The sequence below is a fragment of the Marmota marmota genome, unplaced genomic scaffold (assembly GCF_001458135.2).
Source record: "Marmota marmota marmota unplaced genomic scaffold, marMar, whole genome shotgun sequence".
In the NCBI taxonomy this organism is placed as follows: Eukaryota; Metazoa; Chordata; class Mammalia; order Rodentia; family Sciuridae; genus Marmota; species Marmota marmota.
The window spans coordinates 12,685,358-12,713,353 of record NW_025999960.1 but is presented as its reverse complement, the minus strand read 5'-3'; the positions used below and the strand labels follow the sequence as shown (position 1 = coordinate 12,713,353).

Here is a 27,996-nt window from a genome sequence, read left to right as displayed (position 1 = left end):
GTTTGGAGCACGCTGCCGGTCCCCAGGAGGGCGCGGGGCAGGTGTCCCGGCAGCGTGGAGCCTCCACTCTCGTAGCTTTCATCAGTAAGCCCCTCACGCACGCGCCCCGCATCCTCCCTCACCCCTTCCCCCGATGCTCAGTAGCCTCCAGCCTCGGTCACTGCAACGTCAGAGCTGCTAGAGGAAGGCAGAAAGGCGCGGCCGCCAGCAATGACACCATGTGACAAGCACCACTTAGTGACACGCAGCTTTGGTTGAAAGCGGGCGCGCAGAAGGGGAGGAGACGGTGGAGGAATGGCCTGACTTTCCCGGTTAAAACATCTTAAGCCCCTGAATGCAGAAGGACGACGCGCCTCCCAGTAGGAAATGACTACGGCTCGAGACCCTGAACGCCAGAGCGTGTCGATGTAAGTGAGAGGCTGGCGATAAGAGTGTGGGTGAGGGTTGGTGGTGGCGGTGGCTGGGGGGCGGGAGGAGATTCGGATTCAATCAGCCAAAAGGAAGAGAGCCAAAAGAACGCGGCCTGGGGCAGCCACGCCATTGCGCCTGAAGGTCGCTGGGAACCTCCGCCCTTCACCTTCCTCGGAAATCTGCCACGCCAAGCTTCCCAGCCCAACCCTCGCTGATTTAGGACCACCTTTTTTCCCCAGCCCTGGGAGCCAGACCTTGACACAAAGGACATCAAACAGCAGTTGGGAATATCCGGAAGGGCGGACACTTTGACATCGCCTTTTGCCACCTTTCCCTTTATTTCCCAAGGTAAGGTGATTATTTTCACCCTAGGGAGGGCTGGGGGAGCGGCGGTAGGGAGAGGAATGATGGTTTTAGCCGCGAGAGGAGGCTGAAACGTAGAAATTCTCCCAGCATGAAAGGAGGTAGAGCGCGGCTGCGCCTGATGTCTTCAGATTTTGCTTTTCGGAAAGGAAAAGTCCTAGTCCCCTGCTCTTCCCTGAGGTGCGGCAATGCGAGGAAGCGCAAGGGTCCCTGATTTCACCTTTGAAGGGGCTGTGGCTTACTTTTTTGATCTGTTTCTATGGTGGCAGAGTGTGGCGTCAGGTCTGGTTACATTTCATTTGGTTCAGCGACCACGCAGGTCTGAAAGGAGAGAGCAGACAATGTGAGGGGGCTGAGTGCCCGAGAAGTGTATGAATCCCCTGGGAGGAGGGTATTTCCTGAGTCGGTAGGGCCCCGAGAAGCGCGTGTGTTTTCCCCAAGGGTCCGGCGTGCGGCTGGCAGGGTCTAGGTACTGGCCACTATTTAGAGAGCCAAGCCGCGGAGCAGAGTAAACAGGAGCACGTTGGTCGCCCCTCCTTCGCGCTTTGCGGGTCTCTAATGAGGACAAGTAGGAAGATGGGGGGGGGGGGNTCTCTAATGAGGACAAGTAGGAAGAGGGGGGGGGGGGAGACTATCAAAGGATGCTGGCAGTGACTCATTGTCTTTTCCCGCCCAGAAGAGGTTCTTTCAAAATGGAGAGAGAGGGCAAAAGAGGTAGTTCTTTTCCGAGACCCAGATCCACTGGAGCCGGCTAACAAAAGGCCACCGCTTGAGCCAGGCCCCTCGCGGATTGCGCGCCCCTCCAGGCTCACCTCCTCCCCCCACCCCATCACCTCTCTCTGGTCCCAAAATGTTGCCACAAAAGGCCGTTAAACTCTCAGGCTTCTCTCCTGGAGGAAAACGCGCCTTCGATCTTGCGTGCGCCCCGCCCTAGTCTCCCCCCCAAATAATCCGCTTCTCTGTGCGCCGGAGCTCTTAGCACCCACTGGGACCCCGCAGGCGATCGCGCTGCCTGGGCGCCGCTTGGTTGCCGAATCTCCAGGCCCTGGGTTTCTTCTGAACTGTAGTCACTGAAAGCACGAGTGCATATGGCGGCAAAAGGAATTTCGCGGTAACCGCGTCACGCCGTTCCCAGTGCCTTTTCACAGGCTGCCTTTGGCCGGCGAAGGTGGTGCTAACAATTGAGTCCTTTGTGTCTCGCTCTGCGGCGCAGATCTGGAGTTTTTACGAGCCTGTTTCTTCCGTGGAAACCTAACTGCCCCCGGGATCACGTACTTTTTTCAGACCAGTCTACGGTGATGTACGTAGTAAGAGTGGAAAAACCCGGCCGCTGGGAAACTGTATTCATTTGCATTTGGAAGGGGGTTTGACATCTCTGCAATGAGTTTTTCCATTTTTTAATGTAAGGGGGAGTGGGACGTTAAATGTATGGTTGGCAGAATGTGGGGCCTAGCGAGGCTGTAATTTGTCACCTTGATAGAAGAAACTGTGCAGCAAACTCGTGCTTTTTCTGACGTCAGAAGGACAACGGAAATAAAACCTGAGCCTGGCAGCTGGCTGGCCTCATTGTCAAATATCTCACACCGGGTGGGTACTCCTGTAATCTATGCAAGATAGTCAAGTGGAGACACTGATCTCGTGTGGGACCCCTGGATTTTGTTTCAACCCCTGCCTCAAAATGGCTTTGCTCTTGAGAGTCTCTTAAGTTCTCAGTATGTTGCTGTAAGCAACTGGAAACCGGCCTATTTTGATTTGAGGTCTTAATCTTGATGAGGTTTATTCGCCTCCCCTCCATGTACTGTATGCGATATATTATGAATATATGTTTTCTCCTGAGGGCTCACTATGTAGCGGGTAGCAACTAACAAGATCAAATTTCTGCTTCTGTGATGCTTCCGTTCTTATGGGGGAAGCGCACTATATGCATGCATGTATAGATAACTTGTTTGGCAATGAAGAAACAGGTCTTGAGATAGAGTGACCCACTAGAAGGGCCCTAGTGTGTGGAAAGGTGACATTTTTCCTAAGACCTGAGTGATGAGAAAGGATCAGCTGTTTGAATTATCAGGAGAAGTCCAGCAGAAAGAACAGCAAGTACTTCCTTATTACACTCTGTTTTGCTGTAATGTAATTCAGCACATGAGGTCAATAGATTTTAAAGGTGTTTTTTTATTCTTTAAACATATTCTGTTGCATATATATATGCACACCTGTTTATCCTACTTTTTTCCCCTCTCTGGGTGATACTTGAGGGCAAAACCCATCTTACTCATTGTTCCCCTAATGTCTAGCACATAATAGTTGCTTAATAAGTACTTGCTGGATTGAGACCTTAGTCAAGCCATTTTATCCACCTCTTTATGAAATTGTTAATCATCCCTTCCTTTCCATATCCCATTATCTGTTCCTTACTCCTAAGTTTGAAATATTGGGGTTTTGCTTGTTTGTTTTTTGTACTGCTTTTCTTTCTCTCCAACGTGGTCCTGGGGATTGAACTGAGGGGCACTAGACTACTGAGCCACATCCCAGTCCTATTTTTTTGTATTTTGTTTAGAGACAGGGTCTCACTGAGTTGCTTAGTGCCTTGCTTTTTGCTGAGGCTGGCTTTGAACTCACAATCCTCCTGCCTCAGCCTCCCAAGCTGCTGGGATTACAGGTGTGCGCCACCAGCGCCTGGCTTTTTTTTTTTTTTTTTCTTTCTTGTATTTTGAACCAGGGTCTCGCCAAATTTCTGGGGTTCTGGGGCTGGCCTCTAACTCTCAACCCTCTTGCCTCAGCTTCCTGAGAGTGGGACTACAGGCATGTGCCACCGCGTGTGGTTCTGCTTTGCTTTTCTTTCTCACCAACCCTCCCCATTTTTGAGCTGTGGCTAAGCCCTAGCAACTGCCTCTCAAACTTGTCCTGTTGTCTGCATCCTCACTGCCCAAGTGTAGGTCCCTGTCACCTGACCTAGATGTAGCAATTCAAGTAGAATGTTGGACTATGAGAATCACGAAACAGAATGGAGGTACCTTGAAGAATCCAGTGGTGGAGGGAGTAAGATGCAAATTCTAGGCCCGGTTAGGAGGGAAGGAGCCAACAAGTGAAGAGGAAGAGCTTCCCAGCTGGCCTCCTTCATACTAAGCTCTGCTCCTGTAATTCAACCTGGATACTCCCATGAGATTTGTATTTTTAAAATTCAGTTTACTTTTTTTTTTTTTTTTAAGACCTTGCTTCTAAAAGCCTCCAGTGGCCTACAAATAAAATCTAAATTTCTTCATGAGGCAGGCAAGACCCTTCATGTTCTGACTCCTCCCCTTTCCCTCTCTCTCCCTGAGGTTCCCTTTCTCCCAGTACAGGCTCACACTATACCCTTCCTGTCACTTTTCTTCCTCAGTAGCTATGTGGATTCCAGACTGGAATGCCCACTGAAGTCATCATTTGTGACAGCCTAGCCAGATGCCATTCTTCTACCTCTTGGAAGAAATGTTTGCTGATCACTTCATTGACCTTTTTTTTTTTTTTTTTTGTTAAGGATTTGTTGATCCTCTACTATTTGCATTACTGTCACCCAGGTGGTGCATTACTGGGGTCTCACCAGGTCTCAACTTACTAGCCCCAAGGACCTTAGCATCTCTAAGTTTCAGTGTTTTTCAGTTGTTAAATAGGGATGCTGATGATGGTGGTAGTGGTAGTGCCCAACTTATTGAGTTATCCTGAAGATTTAATTAAGATAATGAATGTGATGTGTTTGGCATGGTGTTACCACTTCATTTATATTAAATTAGAAAGGACTTCAGGTTCATCATCTTTCAGGAGAAGTGGGGAAAGTTGACCAGTGAAGTTCCCCTTACCTTTGCGATTCTGTTTAATCTTTTAAAAATGCTTTTCTGAAAATAATATCCTAATGGAGAACTATCTGAAGTTTTCCAGTCTGTGACGTGTGGGGGTGGGCATGGAGGAAGTATGTGCATAGAAGTAGGCACATTCAAAACGGCATGATGGACTTCGGAAAAAGACATCTTGCTAGGCTGACCCTAACTTGAATCTTTTAAAAACACTGTTAAGCTTACTTGTAGAGTTTGATTGCATATTCATTGGTTTTCTAGTGATAATTTCTGTATCAGAATTAGTTATCAATGGTAGTGGAGCTCAATGACTGGGAAAGCAGAGTGGCAACATGGTTTGGGAGAACTAGCCTTGGGTCTGCAGTCAAAAGACTGTGTCCAGCAAGGCTACAATGTGTCTTTGCCAATAACTAGCTGCCTAGTCTTGGGCAACTCATTCAACATTTTTATACCTCACTTTCCCATCTGCCCAATGGTAATAACAGTATCTGAGCCACCTGCCTCACAGAACTGTGAAGATATAATGAGAACTGAACAGAGAAAATCCTTGAACAAGTTAAAAGAACTATTCAAGATGATGGTCATCTGGAGGTCAAGCACACTGCTAATCTGCAGGTTTGGGGAATGGTTTAGATATTAGTGATTCTCAATCCTGGCTTCACAGCAGACTCATTTGGGGCCTTGTAAAAACCTACCAATACTCAGGCTCCATCTCCAGAAATTCAGATTTCATGTAGAGTAAAGCCCAGACACCAGATTTAAGAAAAAAAGGGAAAAAAAAGAAAGGAAGGAAGGAGGAATCACTAATATGTGGTGGTTTCTATTTAAAACAAAGCAAACAAACAAAATCAGAAATTCAATGAGGACCTCAGTCTGTTGCTTGATGAAGTCTTAGCAATGCAAAATTATGAGCTTGACTAACTTTTCCCCTTGATTTCACCAAGCCACCCAGTTGTTGACCTCATGGAGCCACAGCCTTGGGTTACAATTTATAACCTGAATTTTCCCAGGCGTAAAAGCCTGTCCGGTAATACAGCCAGGGCCACATGAAGATTTAATGTGTGGATCTCAGTTTCCATCTCTTAGGCATGACGAAGAGGATTAGAAAAGAAGGGACACAATGGAAAGGAGAAGGAAAGGGATAGGTTGTGCCAGGCTCTGGAAGGAAGAGACTGGGTGGAAGAGAAAGGGCAGAGTGGAGAAAAGGTGGAGTTTAGTTTATTGAAACTGTTTGTTTAGGTTGCAAACTGGTGGTTTAGGACCAAATTAAGCCTGTGGACGTTTTGTGTGACCTACACTTTCTTTTGAAATTGTTTGGAGTTCATTGCCAACATTGAAAAATCAGAATTTCACTTAATATCTGGATTTCTGGCATGTTTTGAAAAAAAGAAAATTAAAAGACCTGGCTCATGGTTACTGCCAGCTGGGGGGAAAGAGATGGGATACCTGTTCTTCAGTTCTTATGTCCAGTTGGCTTTGCTCATTTATCTTGCTTGCCTGGACACTAGCTAAATTTGTTTTTAACTTTTTTTTTTTTTTTTTTTTTTTTTTGATACTGGGGATTGAATGGGGGTAGGGGCACTTAACCACTGAGCCACATCTCCTGCCCTTCTTATGTTTTTGTAAATTTTGAGACAGGGTCTTGCTAAATTGCTTAGGGCCTTGCTAAATCTCTGAGGCTGTCTTTGAACTCGTGATCCTCCTGCCTCAGCCTCCTGAGTTGCTGGGATTAAATCTGTAGATCTTAAGGCTGGTTGCACATTCAGATCCCCTAGAAAGCATTTAAAATACCCATGTTTGGATCTCATCCTAGACCCATTAAGTCAGAAACTGTGGGTATTTGTTGTTCCCTTATCACTATTTAAAAAAACAAAGCAAAACTTCCAGATGTTGAAAGAAACATCATTCATTGTTTAGTCTGCACAGGCTTGCCTCAGAATTGAGGACTACTTATCTACTAAGTCAACTATTCAAAAGAGGTCCATCTTATCTTTGAAAGTGAACCATTCAGGAAGAGTCTATATAATCAGAGGACTTCAGAACTGGGGGAGATATTTGAGAAAGCATCATCCATTAATCCAACCTTCCTGAGACCTGGAGAGAAGAAAGGAATTGTTCAAACACTTTCATCACTTGGTTTTGAATTATGAAGTGTCTTTTGTTCCTTTTTTTCTTTTCAATGTGGGTATATTTTTAAAGGTTTCTTTTTAGAAACGATCCTCTTGATATATAACCACTTCATAGTGCTTTAAACTTCTCAATATTTCTATTTTTCCTAGAGTATTTTGTAAATGTCATAGCTTAGCTAGGGCTTAAAAACTAACCATCAAAACTAACCATCAAAACTCTTATTCATTGTTTTTAGTTCTAGAACAGTCCTTGACCAGAAATGTCATCAGGACAAAAACATATAGATACAAAGAAAAATTTTCACAAAGACTGAAATATTCCATGTTGTTTCTACTTCATAAGTTTTTAGTAATTATTGAAATCCATTTTCAGTTAATGAGAAATGCTTTTAATTTTTTTAGTACGTAGACTAATATGCTCCCTGTTTAAACGAAGCTTCAAATGCTATTGATTTTTCAATGTAATATATGGTCTGTACTCCTACATTCAAAGTTATGGGTTGACTTAATTTCTGGAGTTTATCATTATTTTCTCTCTTGAAATCAGAATAGTTCCAAAACATCTCAATATAGAAAGGTTAATTCCCAGACGTCATAGGATGGGCATATTCATAACAGATTTTTCCGAGGAACTTGAATAGAAAAGGAATTATGGAACAGAAAAACAGGTATTGGGTCACTGGACAAGATAGGACACAGTGGGCAGTCTGCTCCTGCAAATTAGTGGCTCATCTCCAGGCCCCTGGCAGAAATGGTCAGTGCTCATCTCCAGTGAGCTTCCCATAACATCTTCTCACCCTCAGCACTGCCACTGACATTTTGGACCAGATGACTCTTTGTAATGGATGTTTAGCAGCATTCCTGAATTCTTTCCACTGGATGCCTACTGCACCCTCTCACTTGTGACAAGTCAAAAGGCCTCTAGACTTTGCCAAATATCTCCTCAGTTGAGAACCTCAGCTTTAATACAACTCTGTCTCTGGACTTTCAAAAATCATACCAGCAATTCCCAAACGTTCACGGTTTGGCGGCCTGAATATCAGTGACATGTATTTTACATTTACATAGTACTTTACAGTTTCAAGTGTATTTTTTCACCTAAATCCCACATGCCCAGGAAATTCAGTGGTAGACTTATCGAAAAACGATGAGACGGGGCTATCCACGTTGTTCTTGTTTTTGTTTTGTTTTCCTACAGAAATTGTGTTTGAAAGAATTGCTGAATACATTGTCTGCAGGCAGATGATCCTAGCTTTCTTTTTAAATTTCATCCTTCTCTTTATTATTAACACATGTCCACTATCGCCATGTGCTAGGGATCCAGGGGAACTGTGGTCCCTGTTCCCAAGGAGTTGAAATGGTAAATAAAACAATTATTAAAATATATGGCAACCCTTGCTGTCAGCCAGTGCGTAATCTACATAGCAGTATTGTAAGGTTTCCTAAGTAAACAATCAACCACAGATTGCTCATTGGTGAAAGGCATGATGGAGCAGGAAGAATAAACAGGGATTGACTGGACGTTGTTAGACAAAGCCAACAAGCTAGGCTTTGAAAGAAACGTCATTCATTGTTTAGTCGGTGGCCCAGGCTTGATGGGAAGGTGGGAGATGTGTTCAGAAGCAGGAGGATGAGGAATGTAAAGTAGAAAGCTGCATGGGAACAGAATCACTGAGGGAGCGCTAGGTTCCAATGGGATGTGGTGGGAAGGAAAGGGGAAGAGATAGTGATGAGCAATCTGGGCTTTGCATTCTAGGTTCCAGTAATTAGACTTCACCCTGTGGATGTGTGGAACAGTGATGTTTGGCAAGTTGGGAAGAAAAATGTGCAAGACACTCATTTTCAGGAAGATTTGTCTTCTGCAGATGGGAGAGGGCCTGGGATTGGGAGGTAGAATGGAGGAGAGTGACTGGGACCACGTGAGGGTTGTGGGACTGCAAGGAAAGGGAGGAAGAGATGGGACAGGATGAAGGAAAGTTGGCAGGACTTGGTGACTGATTAGATAGGAGGTTTGTATTAAAGTGTTAGCCAGGTTTCAAATCTAGGTGACAGGAGAATGTACATTATCTTAAACAGACATAGAAAAGCTGGCGCGTGAGGTCAGTTTTTCACGTGTGGAGTCCAGCAGGCAGCCTGAGAAGGTAAAGAATTTGTGGAAATTTTTTTTTCTAAGCAGGAAGAAACCTGAGAGATCATCTCTCCCTCCTGCCCTCTCATGTTACAGATTAAAAAAACACGGGACACGTTAAGTGGTATGATCATTCTCAATGAGTATTTAAGAGGGAGATCCTATATCATAATGCAAAGGAATCCTAATTGCATAAAATGGAAAAAAGATCTGAACGATGTCCTTGTGGGATCTTGAAGTCCTAAAAAGGAAAGAATTTGGAATGTGTGGAGCAGGAAGAGTAGAGGGCCTAAGAGCTATCCTTATGCTAAGGGTGGGAGGAGGAAGGGAGTTGGCAGAGGAAGTAGCCAGGAAGGATGCAGAGAGAGGCAAGGTGGGAGAGGTGAGGACTCAAAGAGACCGAGGACTGGGAAAAGCCACTTGTCTTGGTTAGGTTGCAACAGTAGGAAACATAGTCACAAAAGTAAGTGCTGCCCATGGACTAAATCATGGAATCTTTGTGACTATTCAAGATGGGTCATACTTCCATTTTACTGATGAGAAAACTGAGACAAAGAGAAGTTAACCTACTTGCTCAAAATGACACAGCTCTGTAGTGGAGGAGCCAGAGTACAACAGTCAAGCATGATTTCAGACGACAGATGAAAACAAAAGCAAGGAGTTCTGAGGCTGTTGGCAGTAAAGGGGGGGAGGTGTGGTTCAAGGTTCTAGACAAGGTTACTTTGCAGATAAGGAGCTCAGAGAATGAAGCACAGAGGCCAGGGAAGCCAGAGAGGGCAAGCCTAGAGCCTTAGGCAACAGGAGATAAAACACTTCTGACATTGTTTGCTGGCTCCCAGCCTTTTCACCACTAAAGGCTGTTTTTATTATTACTTAACTCCCAGGTTTCAAAGAGTTTGACTAACAACTTTAAGCTTTTAATTGAGGTACAAATTATGCACAATGCAATGTCCAGATCTTAGGTATAACATTTAGTGAGTTTTTTTTTTTTTAAGTAGTTGATGGACCTTTATTTTATTTATGTATTTATATGTGATGCTGAGAGTCAATCCTGTGCCTGACACACATGAGGCAAGTGCTCTACCACTGAGCCACAACCCCAGCTCCACATTTAGTGAGTTTTCATCATAAACTTAATATGTTATTTCACTTCCCAGGTTTATTACCCCCCCAAATGTGTGAAATTGCCAATTAGAACCTAAGATTATCACATCAGGCCAATACAATCTAGCTAAAAGTGAGGATACCTGGCATGGTACCCTGTTTAGCCTCTCTGAGGCTTTGTGAAATATATCCATATTAGCACATGGCTATATCTACATAACGTCATCTAAGAGTACAGAGATCTAAGGACCCAACATGTATGAACAAGCTCAGTCAGTTATGGGAAGAGATGGCCAGGAAGAACAGAGCCATTTGGACTTTATGCTTAAAACTGTCTCTTTAAAATATATATATATATATATATTTCAAATATAAAATATGACATTTTCTTCTTTTTTTTTTGTGACAAGAAGATCTAAAGTCTCTTTTAACAAAAATCCCCAATCTAATACAATATAACTCTCATCCTCCTGTTGCACATTAGATCTCTAGACTTGTTCTTCTTACCTATCTGCAACTTTATATCCTTTGGCCTACATTTTCCCATTCCCCACTGGCTCCTGTAACCATTGTTTAATTCTCTGTGTATGTGTTTTCAGCTTTTTTCTTTTTTTTTTTTTAATATTTATTTTTCAGTTTTCGGCGGACACAACATCTTTGTTTGTATGTGGTGCTGAGGATCGAACCCGGGCCGCACGCATGCCAGGCGAGCGCGCTACCGCTTGAGCCACATCCCCAGCCCCCGGCTCTTTTCTTAAGGCTGGATCACATTCCACTGTGTGTGTGTGTGTGTGTGTGTGTGTGGATCACAGTTTCTTAATGTTTCCATCCATCAGTCCATCAGTGGACACTTTTTTTTTTTTTCCTCCATATCTTGACTCTTGTGAGTAATGCTGGAAAGAACATGTGAGCGCAGGTATCTTTAAGAGGTGGTGATTTCATTTCCTTTGGGTACATGCCCAGTAAAGGGATTTCTGGGTCATTTGGTAGTTCTATTTTTAATTTCTTTAGGAACCTCATTTATGTTTCCACCAACAATATATGAGGATTTCCTTTTCTCCACACCCTTGCCAACCCTGGTTATCTCTGGAGGTTTTGATGATAGCCATTCTAACAGGTGTGAAGTGATAGCTCCTTGTGATTTTGATTTGCATTTCCCTGGTTAGTGACCGTTGGGCACTTTTCATACACACTTGGTCACTGTTGTGTCTTGTTTGGAGAAATGTCTATTGTCTCAAAACCACTGGCCAAGCTATCAAAAGTTGATTTTGGGGAGTTGAGCTAGGAGAGGTATGGTCGTATTAGTTCTTCTTAAAAAACAACAATGACTCCTAAGATATTTTAAATTTTAGTCTGTATAGCTACATATGTAGTAACAGTAAGGAATTGTTATTTTTTAGAGTTTTTTGGTTTTGTTTTTTGGTACCAGGAATTGAACCCAGGGGCACTTTACCACTGAACCATATCCCCAGCCCTTTTTAAATATTTTATTTAGAATCAGTTGTCTGGCTGAGTTGCTTGAGGCCTCTCTAAGTTGCTAAGGCTGGCTTTGAACTTATGATCCTCCTGCCTTAGCCTCCACTGGGCTTACAGGCATGTATCATTGCGCACAGCTTGTTATTTCTAGGTTTGAGAGTAATATGGTGGTATTGTTGAAAATAACAGGCTTACCTTTTAAAGATAATGCTGAAAAATTCCAGGTGATGGTGGGTGGGGATAAAAATGCAACCAGACTGCCCTGAATTGAAAATTTTGAAATTGGCAAATGGTCGTTCATTATACTGGTCTACTTTTGTATATATTTAAAATTTCCCATACAAATTTTAAAAGAGAGGTTAGGAGAGTAATTCAGGGGTAAAGTATGTGCTTAGCATGTATAAGACCCTGTGTTCCAATCCCTAGTACCAAAAAATAAGTAAGTAAGTAAGTAAGTAAGTAAATAAATAAATAAAAAGAAGGATAAGATTAAAGATATCAGTCATGTTTTAGCCGCAGTCAGGTTTTAACTGAGATTTTTCTATGATAAACCAAAAAAGTTTATTATGAGGAATTAAGAACCTATAAAATTGCAGACAGAGGAGGCGCTAGGCTGGATCTCTAAGAATAATTACCATAACTGCACCATTCAGCTGGCTGACTAAGGTCAACTGCTAATTTTACCTACATCAGGAAGTCATAAACTAGGAAGCCACTGTTACCATTGCATGCTCCAGGAACACATCGCTCAGGCCAGATCTGACAATGAGGAATCATGACTACAGCTGTTGACTCTAGTGCCACCTACTTGCTATACCTGCTAGAGTTGTTTCAGCAAATGGATGCTTTCTCCCGCCACCACCACTCTCTGATGGTGAAATCTAATCACTGCTAGATCCCTGGCTGTAAGAGGGTGTGGGAAATGGAGTTTACTTCTTCCTACACGTTGTGAACTCTACTAGAAAAAGGTGGAAACAACTGAGTTGTCCATCCCACCACATATTACCATTCCCAAAACACATTCCCATTCCCACAACACATTCCCACCACACAGTACCATCAGCAGTTGGTATATTAGTACTGTTTCCAGTGTAAGTGATGTCTTCACCACCTCCAGTCTAATCTTAACTGTGTTTACACACAGTTCAAGTCCTGTCTCTTTAGAAAGCCTTACCTGACTTCTCCAGGCCCTATTTATTTTTCCTCCTTTTCTACCTTCCTGTTTTCCTTCCTTCATGCACCCATGCATGTGTGTCATGTGTGTGTGTATGTATGTCTCTGAAACCTTTGTGGACATAGTCTTTGTTCTGCCATGTAATTTGATCTCTATCATGCAAACATTTTTTTGGCATACCACCTTTTATATGGGATGCCTTGCTTGCTTCAACAGGCGTTAAGTGACTTAAAGCAAGACAAATTTGTATTTGTTCCTTCCTTGGGTATATAATTCCACATAGAGAGTAAATTTATGTATTTAACATTAGTACCATTGTAAAGTGTACCAGTAACTGTACCCGGATAATCATGCTTACCTTAAGTATCTTACAAGATTGTGGTACGGATCAGAAGTGTTCTGTGCTAAGTGAATTGTAATTTGTAACCTATTATAAATGTTGAGAGATAGTAGTTATGATTAGGTTAACGCCAGGATTTTCACACGATGACCCCAGCATGCCTTTTAATTAATTGTATAGTTTGATGATTGTTTCTTATCTTTCAGTGAAAATGTAGTTCTTTGTTTTTTAAATTCAACCTGTACTTTCTGTCTCTCTGGGTTGAAGTCTAGGCTCAGGCCCCATCTCCACCTGTCAGTCTTCTTTCCACCAAGCAGTCTGTCCAGCGATAGTGGGTCAGATGTCCATTTCTGGCACAGTCAATCAGTTAATCAAGCATATGTAGTAATAGTGTAGACCTGGTTTACTGACAGAACTCAGGATAGAAAATGGTATCTTGTCAAGTGAAAAAAATACATATATATTTTAAAAGATTAATGATTGACATGATTTCCATCTTTGTAAATTTATGTTTTTAATTTATACTCATTCTTTCATTTAACAGATACTTACTGAGTGTCTCCAGTGTGCCAGGCAGCGGATCTATGCGCATAGAGGAACCTTGGAATGCCATACAGCAGTACGTATCCAGTGATCATCTCTTCTTGCTGATTTAACAGGTGACTTTTTTTCTTTTTACCTGTTTTATTTCATTTGCAAAACCATTTTTTACAAAGACCTATTTGTTTATTAATAAAGAACTAATATATTTTTTTGGGGGAGGGTAGTTGTACTGGGGATTGAACTCAGGAGCACTCAGCCACTGAGCTACATCCCCAGCCCTATTTTGTATTTTATTTAGAGACAGGGTCTCACTGAGTTGCTTACCACCTTACTGTTGCTGAGGCTGGCTTTGAACTTTCCATCCTCCTGCCTCAGCCTTCTGAGCCGCTAGGATTTCAGGCGTGCACTACCGCACCCAGCAAGAACTAATGTTTTTTTTAAACATACTTCTATTCATCAAAATGCTTATAAGATGTCATTCCATGAAGAAAGTAGATTGAAAACAATCTAAAATCCACAATGTTAAATTTAAAAGGGGGGTGGAGGGAGGTGCAGTGGCGCCTGTAATCACAGCTGCTTGGGAGGCTGAGGTAGGAGGATCATGGGTTCAGCCAGCCTCAGCAACTTAGCAAGGCCCTAAGCAACTTAGCAAGCTCCCGTCTCAAAATAAAAAATAGAAAAATGCTGGGGATGTAGCTCAATGGTTAAATACCCCAGAATTCAATCCTTGGTGCCAAAAATAAATAAATAAACAAACAAACGAATAAATAAATGGTGGGGTGTTGTAGAGGTGGATAAATTGAGAAGGAGAAAAAGGTGGGGAAGAAAAGGTGGAGAGGAAATGCATTAAAATCCAACAGTGGCCCATTTTTAGGGAATAGGATTTCTTTTATGATATTGTTCTAAAGATTCTCGAGTGAGCCTATATTGCTCTTAGAAAACAATTTTTTTCAATGTTCAGTCCAAAGTTACTTTTCCACAAAGCTCCTCCAGATGCTTGAATATGATACTTTTCAAATTTTTTGAACCATTCCATCACTTAGCACTCAATAAATACATTGAATGGATAGTGTTTCCCAAGTGTAGCCTCAGACATGGTGATAGGTGTCACTAACTTTGTTTTTCTCTTCATATTCCAGAACAAGTTAGATTTCATATAGATTATTTTATAGCAAAATTTATTCCATATGATTAGTTCCTACTGACATTTGTCTAATATTGACCTGATTTTATTGGCCAGGTTTTCTGTAGTCTTTTGTCTTTAGCTCATTTCTTTAAGTAATTAGTTACATGTGTGCTGTTTATATACTACACACAAACACATATATTTGATATGAAAGTTTAAATTCAATTCTGGGCACAGAGGCACATGCCTGTAATTTCATTTATGGGTCTGAAGCAGGACTATCGCAAGTTCAAGGCCAACTTTGGCAACTTAGTGAGACCCTGTCTCAAAATAAAAAACAAGGGCTGGGAATATAGCTCAGTTGGTAGAGCGCTTGCCTCACATGCACAAAGCCCTGGGTTCCATCCCCAGTACTGGTTAAATCCCCAGTACTGGGAAGGAAGAAAAAGAAAGCTTAAATTCAAACAGTAGTCTCCAAATCTATTATTAATCAACGTCTCTTCACCTCAGAAAATTTTTGTCTTGTGTCCTACTTCCTTCCAGTTTGAAGAGAGAAAAAGACTCCTTAACCCAGATTGGAAACTCCAAGCCTGCATTAGCTTTCTGTTAGACCTGTAGCATCCCTTCAGTGGCCTTTGAGGTAGTCATGCAAGCAGAATCAGTTTGGCAAGAGTCCTAGAAATTACCTGGGTTAGCCCTTCTGAACAGCTTTCATCAAAGGGGGCCAAGAAGTGAGAATGGGGTTTAAAGAATTTCAGCTTTTGCTGAGTAAAGATGGTGGGGACCATTGGTGCTGTGTGAAGGCACTAGAAGCAGTTAGAGCCAGGCTAGTACTGTAGCCAGATCAGTCAGCTTCAGGCTAGGAGGAGCAGGGTTCATATTTCTCTGTCCTGGCTTCCTGACTTCCAGGAGTGGCCCTGCCCTGTAAAAGGAAGAGGTTCCTGCGACGTGAGGGATTAGAAAGTATGTTGTGAAAATTTAAAGGACCCTGAAACCAGGGAAGTCGTTCTAGATAGGAGGCCATGTAAAGGAAAAGGAATATTTGGCCTGGATATGGAAAGAGAAGAAGGGACACCTGAAAAGTATCATTCTAAGGTACTTTTATGGGTCCTTAAAATATTATCAATGAGTAAAATGCTTGCTGGGATATACTAGGATGTGTAGATGGGCGTAAGTTAGAGTCATCTTACGGAATTCAGAATCAGACAAAATATTTTGTTGTTCAAGGTGTTTGCCATTTGGAAGTATGAAAAACCAAAATACCTTTTGACATTCTGCCTCATTCGTGGGTCCCCATTATGTCACTGAGAATCCCAGTGAGGCTCCCTAGTGTTTATTGGTATTCACCTCTCTGGCCACCTTCTTTCTGACTTGTGATACGGTGCCCCAAAACTCTTTCTTCCTCTCCTGGATATTTCATTGGTGACCTCTCAGAAATCTAATCCACAATCATCCGTGTAGGATAAAATGTGAGTTCTGATAGTCTTTCATTTCTGATGAGGAAATAGAGTAGCAGGTGGACTAGCCAAAATCCCCTGAGTATGAGTTTTTAATTCCTTAATTCCCTGACATTGGAGTGATTTCACTGAAGAGATTGATTTAATCTCTTGCAGTTGATGGATAAACTATTTGCTAAATTTCAAAACAATATCTGTCTTTTGCTTGGTTGGCCACCAGGTTGAGTTGTCTGTCAATCTTTGTTGATGCCACTTGAATGAGGATTTGCATTTTTATTTAACTGGAATTGCTACATCAGGGTGCTCTGTGCCTGTGCAGCCTGCACCCCAGTTATATTATGTGCCCTGTGATCTGACACATTAAAATAACTGACTCGGTTTCATTTTAAACACACAATTTCATAAAAGAGTATCTATATTGCCTGGAGCTGACAAGGCATTCCTCTAAATGTGAACATAAAGGTTATAGGATATGACTCATTTTACAGTTAAAAATAAAGGGGAATTTATGAGAGGCATAAACTTTACAGGTAGGCTTCTATGTTTTGATGTGCAAAGATTTGCCTTAATGCATTCTACTAGCAAAATGTAAAAGTTGCATTATTAGTAAATTTACTGTTTAGTTATAATAGTTCATTTTTCATCAGTGGTGTTTTTCACATGATTAAGTCTTTTTTAATTTTGCTATATTTCAGGGGTATCACACATATATATTTGCTGCTATCTGCTACTACATACACTCAAAACGAGAAATTTGGACTAATTGTTTTGACTACAAATAACTTCTAAACATGATGCATTTCAAAAGTGGACTCGAATTAACTGAGTTGCAAAACATGACAGTGCCTGAGGATGATAACATTAGCAATGATTCCAATGATTTCACCGAAGTAGAAAATGGTCAAATAAATAGGTGAGTATTTTTCCACTAATATTTTCAATTCAGTGAAAGAAATGGCTTTTAAAAATTATTTCGGTTTTCCGTTATTCGTTTGAATTATTCATTACTAAAGTTATTCTCCATTTGAAGATGCAATTTGAATTTCTGATGTGACATCTGTTGGGCATAGTCTGCAATAGCAGATGAAGCAAATAGGAAAGTAATTTATTCATGTTTTCAAATCTTTCAATTGAATCTAATAAAAATGTATAAATACATTGGACCCCAACCAGCCCAAACTTTCAAAAGCTCTGTGCTGATGAATTAGACAGACTGTTGGAATTTCACTGCATCCCATATCTGAATATGTACTACACTCATTGGTACACATTTGAATCAAGAAGTGGTCAACGTTGCATTTGCCAGTGATCCTGTGTTAAAACTAGAATTATGTCGTCATTATGAGCACCATTTATAGTGTGGATTTTAAATGATAATAAAAATACTTGTGCCCATTTGCCATTATGAGAGTGTATTGTAGAGAAATGGTACATAAAGAGAAAGAAAAATAAAGGGGCAGGAGGGGAAAGAAGGCTGGCTTGGAAGCTCCCACCACTAGATGTGCCCTTGGGTGAGTCCTCCCAACGCTTGGGTCTCTTAATTATAAGAGCAGAACAAACAGTATGTCTTTTAAATGATTTGAGACATTTTCTGACTTACTGATTTTTTAGCTGGTTTATGTGGATCCTTAGCAGGAAGTGGTCCGGCTTGGGAGTTAGTGGCTTAGCCTTCTGAAAGTCTAGCAGAAGAGAGAGTGGTATGTATCAGATTATTTATTAGAACACCAATAAGTCACTTTGGTAAGGTCAGCAGGAAATTGGGGTAGGGGGAGATAAGAGCATTTTGTAAATTAACCAGATATCATTATAAAAATCTTTCTGGTAGTCCGTTCTGTGTTCTCATTTAGTGAGTAACTGAAAGCCCACCAAAGGAATTAGCTGTCACTTAGAACACTTAGAATTTTCATTTTTCCTCTCTAAAATGAATATTAAGTCCTCAACTCAGGCCCTTTTCCTTAATAATCATGTAAGTATTATTTATTGTGTTAGATGATGATTGTTACTATTGGACTCAAGTTTACTTACTTTCATTTTTTTTTTGAGTCATACTAGGTGCCAATTCTTGAATGCCAGGTATTTTACATGATACCATATACTCTTACAACTGTGATGCAAGGCGAGTTGTCTTCTGCAAATGAGGAAAATTTTAAAATTCAGTTTACAAATAAGGAAGCCGAGGCTCAGAGAAATAAAATAACTTTTTCATGGGCACATACAGAGCTGTCTAGGTCTGTGTCTTTCTGCTCTTCCCTCTGCCTCTGGTTGTACTTGGGTGTTGATTGAAAAGCTAGGTTAATGATTCCGTGCCATTTTGTGCCCTTTACTCCTGGAGTGTTCTGTAGTCACTGCTGACCTTCACTGAACAGTCACAAGCGGGACATTTTGGTTTTTAAAAAATCTTCATTCTCATAGCAACATAGCCTCGACATCATTTATAACATTCAGTTTAGAATCTGAACTTGATTTTTTAAAGTTTTACTTACTCAAACTTTTAAAGTTTTAGGTGATTTCCATTTGCAGTAGGTGAAAAAAAAAAAATACCCATCCTCATCTGAGACTTGGGCCCTTTGCCCACATGAACTCACTTCCCCGTAGACTATGACTGGGCCTGTGAGCTGGTTCAGAGCTGTGGGGTGCTGACCACTGGTTTTGTAGACTTTGGTTCCACTGTTTCCAATGCATTCTGATGCTTTTCTTTCTTTCCTCATTTTATTTCCCTTCCTTCACTGACATAGATCACAAATCTTATTTTTTTTTCTGGCTCTAAGATAATTAAATTTAAAATAGCATATGATAACACTGAAGCTAATAAAGGTAACAAAACATAATAAAACAAACAAAAAACCCTGCCAATCTTAAGGCCCTTGATGGGTGACCTGGCTTATTGCTGGCATATTCTAGTAATCTATGGTTTCTGCAAAAGCTATACCTGAATACTTTTCACTCCTTTTGTAGCTTTCTCACATTTGTGGGAAGAAGGTAGGACCAATTATATGAACCTAAAAAACCCACGCCTTCCCAAATAGTGAACTGCCAGGTAATAGTGACTCTTTTTAAGAAGCTAGAGAAAATGTTGAAAACAATGCTGAACCCAGATTAGCTGGCATCTAGCTAATGGCTTTGCCTGCAAACTCCTCACGGGGATACAATAAGAATTATTATTATTTTTTTCAGTTTCTTTTTTTAATTTATATTTTTTCTTTATATATGACAGCAGAATGCATTACAATTCACAATAAGAATTATTTTTAAGTTTAGTTAATAATAGAGTAGAGCCAGGCATGCTCTACTCTGTTATTATAGAGTAGAGCTCTATGATCCTAGAGGTTTGGGAGGCTGAGGCAGAAGGATGGCAAGTTTGAGACCAGCCTCAGCAATTTAGAGAGGGTTCAATCCCTGCTACCAAATTAATGATGATGATGATGATAATGATAATGATGATGATGATGTAGTAGAAGCCCAGCAGGGTGGTGCACACCTATAATCTCAGCAACTCAGGAGGCTGAAGCAGGAGGATCACAAATTCAAGGCCAGTCTGAGCAATTTAGATCCTGTCTCAAAAAATAAAATGGACTGGGACTGTAGAGTGCTTCTCTGGCATACACGAGGTCCTGGGTTTGATTCCCCAGTACTGGGGGGGAAAAAAAAAAGTGAAAACCAAAAGAGAGCCATTTGAGCATTAAAATATCTACAGTTATTTCAGTTCAATGTTTTTATTTTATTTTATTTTATTTCATGCCCTAATTTTGGGGTTTTAATCCTAGAAATCTCTACCTGTAATGACAAAGCTTTCAAAATGTCTACTAGATCAGTGCTGTAGATAGTTTGATGTGCATATGGAACATTTAGAAACCTTGTTAAAATGCAGACGCTGATTCAATAGGGCTGGGTTGGGGCCTGAGATCATGACTCCTGGCAAGCTCCCAGGTGATTCCCAAACTGCTGGTCTATGGACCGTACTTCTGAGTAGCAAGCTTTAGGCTCCCTCCAGATGTGAGCCTCTTGAGAGGGACTGTCTCAGTCATCTCTTTCTTCCTTGTACTGATCATTATACTAGACACAGCGGGACATTCCAAATAATTACTTTTTGAATGAAGGGTGTGTGTGGGGGGGTGGAGGGGTGAAGTAGATGGCTGTGGAATTAGACCTATATGGAATCCTGGCTCTGTCATAGATCTATGTGATCTTACACTCTGAGCTCAGGCCCATCCCTGTAAGACAGAAATAATGGAATTGTTGGGGAATGTGTAATGAGTACTATTTTAGGTTAAGAACTTAGGCTCTGTAATCAGCCTGCTAAGGTTCAAATTCTGGCACAACAGCTTTAGTAATTAGCAATGTAACTTTGGTCAAGTTATTTAATTTCTCTAAAATAGCACGAAAACAGTACCAACCACATGTAATTAATGAAAGTAGATGAGAAAATCCACCTAAAGTACTTGGCACTGTGTCTGGCAATAGTAAGCCTCTTAGTATGAGAAAAGTCTGTCTCAATAAAGCTGCAGCCCTCTTTCTTTGGCAAGGACTCCTTTTTTCTCCACCCCAAAGAGCAACAATATTGCTTTAGGTTTTGGATGATTGCTGGTTATTGCTCTCTTAAATTTGTTGAAATATTTGTAGATTATCCTAAGTGTATCCAGAATACTCTTCAAATATTTCCATACTTTTCTGCCACTGTTCTCATTTCTATCTGTGGATAATCATTGTTATGAACCTGGTGTTATTTAACAAAGTCTTTCATTAAGATTTGTTCTTAAAAGAACTTGAGGTAACTCCTGTCATCGCACCCTAAATCAACCTTTTTTGGTCTTTATATATTTTTTGGAGTTTATGTAGTGACTTTTTTTTTTTTATTTTTAGTCACCGAAGAGGACCCTTGAAAAGCTTGAAAAGTTCTCTCTTCTTTTTTCCTAATATATTTTGTATACTTAAGGGAAGAAGATTCCATAACTTCTTCCCATATTCAGTTTTCATGTCAAAATATTCTTCCCTTGCTTCTGTCTTTCCTGTTACAATTAAAGTCTCTTTTCTCCATGTTTAGTGGGGTTCGTTCACCAACCAAGGCTTTCTTGCTTCTCAATCTTCTCTTTAAACGCTTCTGCTATTTCATTAATTCTTTCTCTTCATTTTTCTGATCCCTTTTTCCTTGCTTGAGGAAAGGTCATTTAAGCTGAGCCACTCAACTCTCTCTTGTCTCTTTTGTGTTCTGAATCCTCAAATGAAGCACTATAATCTAGTAAGAACCTGAGCAATGGAGATTAAAACAGGAAGATTATCTTTCCATTGTACAACTCATCCTTAACTGGATTGTTGTGGTGGTTGATTTATTTTTAGTTTTACATAAGTGCTTTTATGTTGCTTGCTTCTCTTCTCACTACTTATACTTACATCCTTCTAAAGATTTTTTTTTTTAAACTAGGGGTCACCAAATCACCCATTGCAGGGTTAAAGATTTTTTTTTTCCAACTAGGGGTCACCAAATCACCCGTTGTAGGGTTTTGTTTTGTTTTCACAGAGCAATTGGCTACCTAATGGTTGATCAAATTCTGCTTTATGGGAACAGACTGACCCAGTGCAAACTCTTTACTTTCATCATCCTAAGATCACATGTCAAAGACATTTTATCCCATGGCACATTTTAAGTTAATAAAGAAAAATTTTAAGTCAATTTCATTGTGAGGTCAGTGCTTTTTTAACAAACAATTGTGTTTTTAAAATGATAAGATAACAGAAACTTGTGATGAGCTGCTTGACCTAGATATTTTGAATGGAATTTTCCACTACAAAAAAGGTTAGTTTTTATCCATTTTTAAAAAAGTTTATAGGAACACAAAGATTTAAAAGCTTTAAATATTTTTAAAATTCTACCTAGTTGATGGGGCTGAGGCAGGAGAGTCACAAGTTCAAGACCAGCCTGGGCAACTTAGCAAGAATCTATTTCAAAGTAAAATTGAAAAAAGGCTGGGGATGTAGCTGGGTGGCAGAGCACCTGCCTAGTATGCATGAGGCCCTGGGGTCAGTCCCCAGCACTATTATGAAACGCTAAAGGGAAGAAAAAGTTGAAACACCACAAAGAGAATAAGATATTCTTCTTTAGCTAAATTTTCCTGCAGCTTAAACTACTTCCTAATTCCTAAGTAGACAGTTCACACTCAGTTTATATTCCTGGGAATTGCCAGTGTGGGGGTGGAGGCATACAGAAGGAACTGAAAGGCACAGGGTGCACTATATAATCACTATGAATTCAGGATGAGTAAAGCAGTAAGTAGATTGGAGTGAGAAAACTCAATTCAAACCAGAGTGTAGGAAGACTTGTGATCGCTAAGGGTTTTCACTTGCAGGAGGGGACTTATTGGGAGGACTAAGGGCCCCTCTGGGGAGAGGGATTCCTGCTGCCGCCTTGTTTTTCATTCTCTGTCCTCGGAATGCCCTGTCTTGCCTCCACCCACACTTGCGAGAATACTCTGATTGCAGGGGGACCTAAGATCTGAACACTGAGGCAAAATCAAATTAAGCAGCACTTGAAATGACATGGTGAGGAATTTGTACCTGAAGCTTATTCAGTGGGGAAGCCAGTGGAGATTTTTGGGGAAAATCTATTAAGTCTTACTGCAGAAAGTGGACCGACCAACAGAGGCAGAGCTGGGGAGTCACTCAGCAAACAACAGGCTTTAATGTATTCCTTAATGGTTGTGCCTTAGAACAGCTCTGTAAATCAGTTTCATCTCCTGCAGTTCCACAGGAAATTGCTGGAGGCCAGGCAGGGACCTTAGTCTTCAGCTCCTCTAGTTGCACAATGTTTGACCCTATTTAATGTCCCCTCCCCCATGTCAGGTTGCCCACATCCTTTTCTTCTCTGCCCACCAGTCCTCTGCCATCGACTCTGAGGAGTGTTGGCCAGGCCTGGTATTGAGATCTGCCAAAGTGGTCCATTGATGGGTTTATTTGAAAAAAAAAATGCTCAGGCTTTTCCCTTAATTTGAAAATAATGGAAATTCTCTTTGGAAAACAAGTTTCTTCCGCAAGAAAGGCAGATGGGGGACTTGTTAAGTAAAGATTTGGTAGACTTGAGTTCTGGTCATTCAAATTAGCATGATTACATTCAGTATTTATGGAACAACAGGACTTAAATATGAGTCAGTTCCATTTTGGAAAGTCCAGAACCCACATTTCTTTGGGCTGCCAGTCTGGAAGGGAAGGCTGCTTTTCCCTGCCCCTCTGCAGTCAGATCTGTAAATCTCAATTCTGTGAAAAGATTTAGAATATTAAGGACAAAGGAAAGGCCAAACCAGTCCTTAGCAGCAATGCTATACAGCTGTCAGAGTTCAAAAATGCCATGATGCCATGCTGTTGTTAAAAACAAGCAACACTCTTTCTCAGGTTTATGCCTTTAGTTTCCCCTGGCTAATCCCCCCACCAATACTTGCTTTTCCTTCTCTGGATTCCTTATCTCATCTTCATTTTGCTCAACCCAAAATTTCTGTACTGGTGTTAGCTGCTACGGTCTTATTTCAAGTGGAGCATGAACTCCTTGTCTGGTCTGGAGACCAGGTTTTCACTGTGGTTCTTCACAGTGACTGGCAGGGTCTGCGGATTGTGCAGTTTATACACATGATGGCTTCAGAGTGAGTTTGTAGTATATATTTTTTTCTGGTCTTTGGCTTGTTCTGGCAAAATAGTATAAACTTGGAGAAGTAATGCCAGGGAGAACCAGATCTCTTGGATTAAAGATGAAGAAGGGAGATGAGTAAAATCAACATCAGTGTAACATATGATTCATTTTTTTAAAAATGCCTTATTGTTGTGAAGTACAACATGACTCAAAAAGTGTTTGGAAATATAATGCACAGTTTCAAAATACATGCTTCTTTAATAGTTCAGCTTAGGTGGTTTCAAACTTATTAATGAACAATTCACTGTGATTAGTTCTAGCCATGGTCAGATAATTGATCTCCACACCTAGAAGGACCAAAATGCAGCCTTAATGTGTCTTGAGAATACATGAAGTGGTTTACCTCCTTTAACAAAATTATTTTTTTAACTAGAGATTTTTTTAAAAATTAGAAATTTAGGCCATCAAGTTCTGATATCAACTCTGAATGCATTCAGTGAATCTAATGGTTCTTAGAGCATTTTGAATTTTTTAGTTGTATGTGGACACAATGTTTTTTATTTGTTTATTTTTTTTATGTGGTGCTGAGGATCAAACCCAGGGCCCCACACATGTGAGGCAAGCGCTCCACCACTGAGCCACAACCCCAGCCCTGAATGTTTTTTTTTTTTTTTAAGAGAGAGAGAGAGAATTTTTTTTTAATATATTTTTTTTAGTTTTTGGCGGACACAACATCTTTGTATGTGATGCTGAGGATCGAACCCGGACCGCACGCATGCCAGGCAAGCGTGCCACCGCTTGAGCCACATCCCCAGCCCCTCCAGCCCTGAATTCTTACTACTATATATTTGTATGTATCCCATCCCAACTCAGGCCCCTCCCATGCTGTGGAGAGGGGTGACTAACCTCTGTCCCTCTCATGCGCTGCTAGGTGCTGGACCCATGTTTTATACATGAACTCTCAGTGAATTCTCCCAATAGTGCTGTAGGGCAGTGTCATCATGTCACTCCCATTTCACCCTGAGCAGACATGGTGGGGCATGCCCAGGCCCCCAGACCTGGTAAGGATTTGAACTTAAGTTCTGAATCCCGTATGCTTTCTCAAAGCCCTAGCTTTACCCCTAAAGTGTGGACCATGAGCCCTGCCTCCCCTGCCATAACTTTCTGAGTGCTATAGGAATTAGACTTTATAGTGCCTGCACCACTAATTACGTAGCCCCAGATCAGCCCCATCGCCTCCTCCTGTGACTTGCATATGGCAGGTTCTAGAAGAATGTTTGACGGTGAGACAGTTTTTTTTTTTTTTTAATTTTTGTTCTTTTTAGTTATACATGACAGTAGAATGTATTTTAACATATCATATAATACATGGAGTATAACTTCCCATTCATATGGTTGTACATGATGGGGGGTTACATTGTTCATGTACTCATATAAGAACATAGGAAAGTAGTGTCTGATTTATTCTACTGTCTTTCTATTCCCATCCCCCCTTCCCTTCTTTTCCCTTTGTATAATCCAAAGTATTTCTGTTCTTCCTCACCCCTGCCTTATTGTGTGTTAGCATCCCACATATCAGAGAGAACACTTGGCCTTTAGTTTATTGGAATTGGCTTATTTCACTGAGCACAATAGTCTCCAGTTCTACCCATTTACCAGCAAATGCCATAATTTCATTCTTATTTATGGCTGAGTAATATTCCATTGTGTATATACACACATTTTTATTATCTATTCATCGATTGAAGGGCACCTAGGTTGGTTCCATAGCTTAGCTGTTGTGAATTGAGCTCTAATAAACATTGATGTGGCTGCATCACTGTAATATGCTGATTTTAAGTCCTTTAGGTATATTCCAAGGAGTGGGATAACTGGGTCAAGTGATGGTCAAGTTTTCTGAGCAATCTCCATTTATGAAACAGTTTTCGTTTCTGCAAGGGAGAGGGAATTTCTATTTAGTAACTCTTGGACTCCTAGAGTATGAATGAACTCAGAAGAAAGGTTGCCTCTAGTATTCTTTAAAATGCCAGGTTTATAGTAGTCTTTCTTGTTATCTAATTTTCCACTTAAAGGAAAATCTACATAAATAATTAACTTACATTGTATGTAATATTGTCATTTATTATGAAAATGATTCAAAATACATAGCTGTTTTAACATAGAGTTGTGTTTCATTTCATCTCAAAATGAGCATCTGTTACAGGTATTTTTTGGTACCAGGTAGAGTGAGAGATATAAAAATAAATGAGGCAAGGTACCTACTTTGGAGCACTCAGCAATTATTTGGTAAAACAAAAATGTAGGCAAGTAATTCTGGTAAAACAAACAAACAACAAAAAAAAAATAGTGGGTGTCGAATAGGGCAATACATTTTTAGGCAACCAGTTGATAAGTTTTCATATGTAATATGTTTTGGTAAGCAGTAAATTTTTAGTCTTGATGTTAAGCTTGAAATCATTATCATAAGGTTAAATATATTATGCATGTCTTTACAGCAAGTTTATTTCTGACCGTGAAAGTAGAAGAAGTCTCACAAACAGCCATTTGGAAAAAAAGAAATGTGATGAATATGTAAGTGTCATTATAATAAAGTGTACTTATTTTTTAATCACATAAATTGGGACAGTTGTTTTAATTCATATAGCATGGTACCAAAAACAGAGTTGTCTGTACACTAGGATATTCCTCACATATCCTATGTAATTTCTCCTGAAACCCATTTAAAAAAAATAACTAGCTCAACTCAGAAAGGATTTCCATGCTGGTTCCTAGTAGTGCTTTAAAAGCTTTGGCCTGATGGGCTTTCCTGGAGACCGACTGACTTAGTGGGAATGTGTGTTTCTTTGTTCAGATCCCAGGAACGACCTCCTTGGGCATGTCCGTCTTTAACCTGAGCAACGCCATCATGGGCAGTGGGATTTTGGGACTCGCCTTTGCCTTGGCCAACACTGGAATCCTTCTTTTTCTGTGAGTATTGGCGTGACAGAACTTTCCATTTTTAGAACTTTTCTGTATACTTACGTTACTACGTAGAAGAAATTGGAAATAATTCTAAATAATTCATATTTATTTATGTCTAACTTGGCTAAGTGACCAATAAGACTTTTATTTATCGTCAGACTGACTTTCCAAAGGAAGGAAAACCTTTTTATTAATTAAAAAAATTGAAATAGCCTTTTAAAAAAAAGATTAAAACATTTGAAAATAGTAGTTTTTCTTGTACTCTTCTTATCTCTTTTCATATCACCTAAATGGGCAAAATATTAAGATATTTAACTCAGTCAGACACCACTTTGGTATTTCGAGTGCCATGGAGCATGTACTATCGCCAAAGGCAATTACAGAGGTGTTTGTAATAAATATGCAAGAAGCAGAGATGAGAAATGAGTTGTACCCTTTCTCTGAGATTCAGTGATAAGAAAATGGCAATTTTCTTTTTGAATAACTTCATCTCCAACTGTTGAATGGGATTTTCTGCAAATGTTGTCAGTAGGAACATGATTAAGACAGATCATAGAATTCATATCAGGAAAAGTCTCCCCCAGCCTGCAGAGCCGTCACACCTCCAGGGAGTGTCAGGGCACCTTGCCTGTGTGAGGCAAGGAGCACATGCGTCCTCCTGGCCCTGCCTGTTCCCCAGCTCTTCACTAAGGCTTCACAGACCTTGCTCTGTTTGGTTCTCATTGTCATGTCTTTCTACTAGTAGCATCATTTTCTTGGAAAGAGACTACAGTGTCTACCAACCCTACAGATTGTGTGTGTTTGTGTTGCCAGTTTTAAGTACCAGGTTTAAGAGTAATATGACATATTATTATTGAAATAGCCTTTTTAAAATATTATTATTAATATTATTATTATTTTTTTAATATTATTATTTTCTTTTTTGGGTATATGTGAAACTCTGAGGATGCTGCAGGCATAGTTGGGTAGTTACACTTAATGATTTCCAGTGCATCGACATGAGACATTTGGTCCCAACTCCTGTTCTAAGTGACTGTGTACTCTTAAGCAAATGACTTAGCCTCTCTGAGCTTCCCTTTCTTTCTCTTTAAGACAAGGAAATTGTACAAGATAAGATCTCAGAACCCTGCCAACCTCCAAAGCCCTATGGTTCTATGACTTCTTTCAGTCGTTCCAAAGGTAGAAATTCATTGAGTTCATAAATGTGTATTATATTTCTTTCTTTCTTTCTTTTTAAAAAGTCATTGTAATGTTTCAAGTTATATGTTAAAGTATAAAAAGTCAATTACTTGATGGGGATAACAACTCTTGCAGCTCTTGCTTTATACTGCATCCTGACAGCTCT

At 40.5% G+C, this 27,996-nt stretch overlaps 1 protein-coding gene across 6 annotated transcripts in view; it reads left to right on the top strand.

The window, feature by feature from the left end:
- Positions 1–246: 246 nt before the first annotated feature.
- Positions 247–27,996, top strand: part of Slc38a1 (solute carrier family 38 member 1) — a 65,410-nt gene continuing 37,660 nt past the window's right edge. For 2 of the 6 annotated variants that reach the window (XM_048802586.1, XM_015493246.2), the window contains exons 1-6: positions 247–407; positions 651–759; positions 13,497–13,611; positions 16,774–16,991; positions 26,186–26,261; positions 26,542–26,657. In XM_048802586.1, coding sequence (XP_048658543.1) covers positions 16,870–16,991; positions 26,186–26,261; positions 26,542–26,657 — 314 coding nt within the window. In that variant the 5' untranslated portion in view covers positions 247–407; positions 651–759; positions 13,497–13,611; positions 16,774–16,869. Of the gene's footprint in view, positions 408–462; positions 760–2,049; positions 2,075–13,496; positions 13,612–16,773; positions 16,992–26,185; positions 26,262–26,541; positions 26,658–27,996 lie in introns of those variants that run through there. The other 4 variants (XR_007347377.1, XM_048802584.1, XM_048802582.1 and 1 more) reach the window with 4 other exon arrangements.